The sequence below is a fragment of the Zootoca vivipara genome, chromosome 12, assembly GCF_965207765.1.
Source record: "Zootoca vivipara chromosome 12, rZooViv2.hap1.1, whole genome shotgun sequence".
In the NCBI taxonomy this organism is placed as follows: domain Eukaryota; kingdom Metazoa; phylum Chordata; class Lepidosauria; order Squamata; family Lacertidae; genus Zootoca; species Zootoca vivipara.
In genome coordinates this window covers 49309558-49317414 of record NC_142595.1, presented here as the reverse complement: position 1 = coordinate 49317414, position 7857 = coordinate 49309558, and the positions used below count along the sequence as shown (strand labels likewise).

Below are 7857 nucleotides of genomic sequence, written 5' to 3'. Positions count from 1 at the left end.
TCTGGGTCCCTTCCAACTAAGATTCTATGAAAACCCCATTTCTAGATGTGTAAATGCTAGCAGAGTCACTAGGTGAAGGCCTAAGCCACTAGTCCCTAAGAAACCATCTCCCTTTCTCAGAGGAGAGCGCTACGTTTGAGGCAGTAAGGGGACGTCTCCATCCCATCGTAAAGTCACCCGGCAGTGTGATCCCATCACAAAGGTTTTATTATATATATTTATATATATATATATATATTTACATACATAAATGTTTGGGGCGAAAGGGGTGGCGGGCAGGAGTGTTTGTGCTCTAGGGCCAAGGCCGCCAGAAAGCCGGCGGAGGGGGCAAGATCCTCTTGGTCGAGGCGGCGGCGTTGTCTCGGCTGTGTCTCTGTTGGCCCCCCAGTTGCCCCACGCTGGAGCAAGCGGGGTCCGGGCTCCGCAAGGAATCGCTCAGTGCCTTCATGGGTGAGCAGAAGCCCTCGGGCGTCCGGGGAGGCGATTCCTCCAGGGAAGGGCTGGGAGAGAAGACGGCGAGGGTCCAGTCTTGGCTCTGGGGCTCCGGCTTGGAGGCCAGGTAGAGGTGCAAAGTGTCCAGCAGGTGGCTTTGGACGGACGGGTGGGTTTGCTGGATGAAAGCGGCCAGGCCCAGGAGACATTCCCGGAAGCCCATCATGTAGCGGGTCTGGAGGGTCCCGTCTTCCGAGGGGTCGGCTCCTGGAGGGGCAGAATTGGCGAGCCAGGGAGAAGGCTGGTCACTCAAACCCTAGGGAGGTGGGCCTCCACTGCTAGATCTCAACACTGCAAGGCTGTGGTTCTAGAGTACATAGAACCAGGGGGTGCTCAGTGCGGGATGGAACATAAGCAGTCGAGACCAACACTTCCTGTTTCCCTAGAGTGGACGCAGACAGGGGGATGTTACTCCAGCCACGAGGACTTCCTGTCACACCTGGTCTGGAGCATCCTCCCCCCCCCCTGCCAGGTAGATGGGTGTGGCCCTGGGAGGCCCCGTAAAAGGGCCAGAGACACAGCCACCTTCCTCTTTTGCTGCTCACTTCTGCTACTGGTGTATTTTGCTGTCTGCTGGCTCTCAGCCAGCAGCACACGGGCTCATTCCCATACGGGATGAACTCACACTCTCTTCTGTAACTCCGAGCTAAAGCCTGCCTTCAGGGAACCTACTGTGAACTGAATGTGAGTAAGCTTCTTGCCGTTACTTTTAAAAGAAGGCCTTTATTCTTTTCGAGAGGGAATAAAAGGGGAATTTGCCAGGAACAAATGCAATCTGGACAAAGCCAGATTGGATTGTTTAAGTAAAGAAATTCAAACGAATTGACCAACTAGCTTCCTGCTATATACTGGGGAATGCACTCCGCTTCTGACTCACTAGAGTGAGTGAGGAAGGATAATGTTTAATCAATATCCTCTCCTACTATCCAGAACATTCCAAACACTCAGGAGGTGGGTGCAGCCCTCTGGGCCTCCCCACCTGGCCCTCAGGACTCTTATGCTCCTCCCCCTCCCCAGGCCACACCCACCTCCGTCCCTCCTTGAGCATCCTTGTCTGGATGGAGTGTGGGTGTAGAAATTTCTGGCTTTGGCAAGGTGAGAATTGGGACTCCCCATGAATGGAAGAACAGGGAGCAAAGCATTTGAGCAACCAACTAACAAACATTCTCATAGATCTGGCCCGCCCACGTCTCTCTAATATAGGTCCACATACATCCCCCCACCCACCCACCCACCCACCATGCAGGTCATTTGTACCCTGGGGTTTAGCTGAGTTCATCTCCCGCAGGTATCCTACAGCAACCTCCAAGATCTCCGCTTTCTCCACCTTGGGGTTCTTCAGAGTCTGTAAAGAAAGAGGCCCGAGAAGAAGGTGGCTGAAGGGGGAACTTTTGCAGGGAATAGGCAGTAGCTATGGGGCAGAGCAACAGATCAGCATGCTGACGGTCCCAGGTTCAGCCATCAGCAGGTCTAAGTAGGGTGGGGACTGCAAAGGACACCTCCCACATGTAGATCCCTCTCCCCCCCCACCGCCCAGGATCTACTGTTGCTAACCAACCACAGGGATCTTGCAAATCACTGCGCAGTGCCAACGAACTCTTGGGGAACATGGACAGGATAGACAAGACCGGAATAACCGTAGAGAATACCTGATCAAGTCTCCGGGGGCCACCTATTTCTCTGCCAATTCCTTTTAACCAAAGGCTTCCTTTTAGAGCAGAGTCATGTAGAGCAATAGCTCCACCTGCTGGCAGTTGAAGAAATAAATGCACAATCCACTTCAATGCACTTCAAGGGGGTTCAATTAACGCTGAGGCCTCCCGGGAAAATCGGAAGGCCCACAAAGTTAACGCAGACCCACGGGTCTGACACTATCCCACAAACGGCAGTTCTCAGGGAGAAGTCCTAGCTAGGACTTGCAGGGAATGGGGAGTGGGGGGGGCTGTGGGGAGCAGGGGGGCAGGCTGGCTGCAGGGGGCACCACCTCACTGACCTGGCTGTGGGTCCTCTGCAGAAGCAACAGGCGCAGTTCCTCCAGGCTCCGATTGATGCGGTCACGGCGACGCTTCTCCACCAGGGGCTTCAGCATCTGAATAGACAAACAATTGGGGGGTTGGCCCCTGGGTGGGGTGGGTAGATGTTTCGATAGATAGACACTCGATCTCCAAATGTACCCATCAAAACCACACCACTAAAAAAAGCAACTTGAGGGGGGGGCAGTGAAGACAATACAGAGCTGACGGGGCCAATGGTCGCCTTGTTCCTTGCCAGCCCCCTCCCCTCCTCCTCCTCGCCTTTCCCATTTTGGATGCTACAGCCTCCCCTCCTCTCTTTTCCACTCCTTATCCCACCAGGCAGGCAAATTTTCTAGGTTGGGTTGGATGGAACCAGGGCTGGATTTAGGTCTGATGAGGCCCTAAGCTACTGAAGGTGTTGTTGTTTAGTCGTTTAGTCGTGTCCGACTCTTCGGGACCCCATGAACCAGAGAACGCCAGGCACTCCTGTCTTGCACTGCCTCCCGCAGTTTGGTCAAACTCATGTTCGTAGCTTCGAGAACACTGTCCAACCATCTCGTCCTCTGTCGTCCCCTTCTCCTTGTGCCCTCAATCTTTCCCAACATCAGGGTCTTTTCCAAGGATTCTTCTCTTCTCATGAGGTGGTACTGAAGGTAACGGGGCCCTTTATATGTCCAGCTATCCTTTGTCCACAACAAATTGTCGCTGTTTTGTCTGTTGAATATATGGGACCCTGACCATCAGGTCCAGTCGTGTCCGACTCTGGGGTTGCAGCGCTCATCTCGCTCTACAGGCCGAGGGAGCCGGCGTTTGTCTGCAGACAGCTTCCGGGTCATGTGGCCAGCATGACAAAGCTGCTTCTGGCGAACCAGAGCAGCGCACGGAAACGCCGTTTACCTTCCCGCCGGAGCGGTCCCTATTTATCTACTTGCACTTGGATGTGCTTTCGAACTGCTAGGTGGGCAGGAGCTGGGACCGAGCAACAGGAGCTCACCCACTCACAGGGATTCGAACCACCGACCTTCTGATCAGCAAGCCCTAGACTCTGTGGTTTAACCCACAGCGCCACCTGGGTCCCTCTATATGGTAATTTATGGACCTAATAGGTATAATGTAGGTACCCTATATATAGAAAGGAGCAAACCAGTGATTTTTTAGGGAGCAGGCTAGCAGGCGGGGGCCATTAACACAAAACACTTGCTGTATATAGGCTTTATTTGTTTTTTATCTTATATTTTGGAAATGTACATCCAGTTTTCCCCCCTTTAATTTGGGGGGGGGCTCCAAGAGAGTGGGGCCCTAAGCTATAGCTTGTTTAGCTTATACTGTACATAAATCCGACACTGGATGGAGTGCCCCCCCCTCCTTCGCGCAGTACGGTAGGTAGAGCTTTTGCTGCCCTCTAGCGGCAGCGAAGCAAATAGCTGGGGGGCCGCTATGTTTTCCTGGGATGAATGGCCCTTCATTTCACAATAAAAAAAGGGAACCAAACCCTGTAACCTCGACATTAACATCAGGCTGCGATCCCAGGCCTGCTTTCTTGAAAAGGTTTCTGTCAAAATCCACATAGCTCTGTTCTTCATGGCGCCTACTAAAAGCCTTTGGGATTTAGCGAGCCTACCCAGTTAGGTTCGCGGTTCAAATCCCCGCGACGGGGTGAGCTCCCGTTGTTCCGGTCCCAGCTCCTGCCCACCCAGCAGGTCGAAAGCACGTCAAAGTGCAAGTAGATAAATAGGTACCGCTCTGGCAGGAAGGTAAACGGGGTTTCCGTGCGCTGCTCTGGTTCGCCAGAAGCGGCTTACTCATGCTGGCCACATAACCTGGAAAAAACTGTCTGCGGACAAACGCCAGCTCCCTCGGCCTATAGAGCGAGATGAGCGCCGCAACCCCAGAGTCGTCCGCGACTGGACCTAATGGTCAGGGGTACCTTTACCTTTACCTTTTACCCGGTTAGGTAGAATTTTGACGTGCCTGTTTCCATCTGTTTTTGTTTGTTTGTTTGTTTTAGTTTATCACAGATTTAAAATCGTTGAATGTTTTAAATAGCTGTTCTCACCCATAATTGTATTGTTTTAATCCAGTTGCAAACCACTTTAAGGTGGGTTTGTTTGCCTGTTTGCCTGTTTGTTTTTCAATGAAGCGGTGTATAAATTATATGAAATGAAATAAAACGTGTCGAGCATCTGAGCATTAAATCCGTTGTTCTTTATCTAATGTGGGGGCAAATCTAAAATGCACCTGCGGCTTCCTTTACTGAATATCCTGCCCATCACAGCTGCCTCCTCCCCAGTTCAGGCATCTTCTGCAAAAACCACTACCGGTAGATGAGAAACACGCTTTCTCCTTCAGCTGAGCCCTCCCCTGCTCCTACTTGAAAACCGCCCCTTCCTCAAACGCCCAGGAAGCAATTCCCATAAAGCCCCCTCCCTCCCGCTCCCCCTGGTAAAATGGGAGGGGCCTGGAGCAACCAGGACTCGTTTCTGCCTGGAAGAATTTGCGACTTCTTTGCTTGTTGCAAAATCGCTTTCCTTGGCCCCTCCCCACTTCAATTCTCCCTTAATCCAACCGGCCCCAAACTCCACCCACACACCCTTTACCACCAGATCAAAAACCCGCCAGGCCTTTGGAGACAGCATTAGGAAAAGTTTGTCATATTGCGTGTGAAATAATTTCGCCCAGTTAAAAGAAAACAAAAATCATCATAATTATTTTGCAGGTCCTTCCCAGATTTCTGCAACTCCTTTTGGCACAACCACCGAACAGGCAAAAAATACCCCCCCTCCTCCAATATATACACACGTTACTTTGTTTCAGAGCATCACTACTTGTTGTTGTTGTTTCTTAACTATTGCGATGACCGTCTGGGATAATGGTGCGCCTGTATGTTTTCCGTAGCCTAACACCAGCACTTTCACATCTGACTCAGCGCCCTGGCACAAGATAAAAGCTTCTGAGGGTTGCAGCGAAAAGTTAGTCCTACTCAAGAGTATACCCATTAGAAATTAAGGGCACGGCGAGCGTAGCTCCATTCGTTTCAGTGGGTTTACTCCCAGTGTGTGTGTGTGTGTACAGTATTGTGACGCACGAGTCCCTCGTGCAAGAAGAAAGGGAGAGAGTAATCTGCGCTGCTGCAAAACTGATATAATCATTCATTCATTCATTCATTCATTCATTCTATTCCGCCGCGCGCGCCCCCCCCCCCAGGAGACGCCAGCAACAAAACAAATTCAAAACATTACAAGACAAACATTTAAAGACAGTCACATCTCACAGCTAAATAAATTCATGGTTGCCAAGATCAAAATATCAGCCAAGTGCCTGGGTGGAGAGGGATTTATTTATTTGTAATCCTCCCCAAAAAGTCCACCATGCGGAGACCGGCGCCCCTCGTTCTCCAGAGGGCGAGTTCTTCCTTTAGGGAGGTTAGCCAAGGCGCAAGGCGGTGCCCTCCAGAAAGTGTGGGGCTCCACGGCGCCCATCACCCCCCGATCCCCAATGCCGTCCCCTCTCCTTCCCTAATCTGTACGCAGCATTTGCGCAAGAGATGCGCCCAGCAGGTTGCAGCAAGGGCGCGCCTTCTCCGCACACCTCCCTCGCGAAAAGACCACAGAGAGTAAGCCAGCGGGCTTCTGTGGCTAAGGAGCCGGTCCTCTCTTTCCTGGGTGGGGAAGATCTGCGCCCATGCCAGCCCACCGCCGGGTAATTCCCGGAGTGTGGCCAATGGTCAGGGCAGCAGCAGCAGCGCCTGGCGAGCCGGGATGGCGGTGTGTAGGACGCGGCCCCGGGTTCAAATTCTCCCACTCAGCCACCGGGTGACCCTGGGCCGGTGGCACCCGGTCAGCCCAACCTACCTCGCAGGGTTGTTGTAGGGACAAAATGGAGAGGACCATATTCAGCTCCTTGAAGGATAGATAGATCCACTTTCTCTGGATCACTCCTCCATACACACCCACCCTCTCAGTTGTCTACGCTGCTGATGAGGCGCCCCCCCAAGCCCCTGCCCCCCGCTTTCCTTCCCTTTATGCAGCCCATATACTGTACCTTTCTCACCCCTCCTGGCTCAGAGCTCTCCGTAGTCACCATCGCCTCCGGGCTCTCTCCTGGCAAGCCTGCCTTTCCCCCAGGGGACGATGGTTAAAGTGAGCCAGACCCCCAGAGACCCCCGCCCTCCTTTCCCTCCACCTTCTCCTTTAATGACCCGTCAGGCGCAGCCCACATCTGGGGGCGGGGGGGGGAGGGAATTTGGCTCTGTCCCTTTCAGCAGCACACACGTGTGTCCCTTTCAGCAGCACACACCATGGGTGTGAAATTGGGGGGGGGGGGAACCCTAATGTTAAAACTTTCACAAGTAGTCAATACCTCCTTCCCCAAAGTACTGGAAGGGATGGATCATCATCAAATTGTTTGGCTTGGCTCAGAGTGGGTTGCAATAAAATGCATGTCACCTTTTAAAAAGAAATAAATTAAATTATACTTTTCAAGTTTATGCACTTCACTAATTTTACAATCATTTTGACATTTCAAAACTTGACTTTTTGTTATTATTATTATTATTATTTATACCCCCGCCCATCTGGCTGGGTTTCCCCAGCCACTCTGGGCGGCTTGCAACCGAATATTAAAAACAGTACAGCATCAAACATTAAAAACTTCCCTACAAATTATGCAGTCGAGTTTCCCGCATTTTGGGAAATTGCGGGTGTGCAAATCCATTGCACACCCGCAGTGCAATGGATGAGCCTCACCCTGGGAAAACCACCTTCCTTCCCCCTCTTTCTACGGTTCCTTAAATTTATTGTTAATATATTCTGCATATCCAGATTAACTTAATTTGCTCATTTATTAATCTTCTTTAAATATATACTCCTATGAAACTGCTGGTTATTACAAAAATCCTGCCAAAGTTTTAATCTGTCTTTACATGCATGTCATCTTTGATTATCTCTCCCCCCCCCTTGCCCCGATTTTCAATTACGGGTGGTGCTGGGTTTGGGCCTTGGGGGGTTCGTCTTAAGCAAAAGCAAGGTGAAGAAAAAAAAACCCAGAGTCTCTGTGATCCAAACTTTCTCGCTCGGTGTCTGAGAAAGAGTTAATGGTGAACATTTTGGCCTTTTGATTAAACCACAGGAGCGAGTTCCAGTTCTTCTTCTTCTTCTTCTTCTTCTTCTTCTTCTTCTTCTTCTTCTTCTTCTTCTTCTTCTTCTTCTTCTTCTTCTTGAGATATTTCTACATACAAACCCAATTTTTAAAAAAGAGAACAAAAATAAGGGTTTGGCTTCTGGATGGAATGTTGTTCAGATCTGTGAGCTGTTTTGATTCAGATCCAAAGCAGTTCGGTGGTTGTCATGGC

The 7857-nt window shown here is 50.9% G+C and overlaps 1 protein-coding gene across 2 annotated transcripts; it reads right to left on the bottom strand.

Annotated features, from left to right (window-relative positions):
- Positions 1 to 292: 292 nt before the first annotated feature.
- HES7 (hes family bHLH transcription factor 7) lies at positions 293 to 6590 on the bottom strand. Of its 2 annotated transcripts, none has more exons than XM_088655711.1 (4): positions 6549 to 6590; positions 2486 to 2581; positions 1732 to 1837; positions 293 to 699 (listed from the first exon to the last, which is right to left on the bottom strand). In XM_088655711.1, the coding sequence occupies exons 1-4, from the start codon at positions 6588 to 6590 to the stop codon at positions 293 to 295; spliced, it is 651 nt and encodes a 216-aa protein (XP_088511837.1). The 2 variants fall into 2 exon arrangements, with proteins under 2 accessions (XP_088511837.1, XP_088511838.1); XM_088655712.1 differs by having other exon boundaries at positions 1750 to 1837.
- Between the last annotated feature and the right edge of the window lie 1267 nt (positions 6591 to 7857).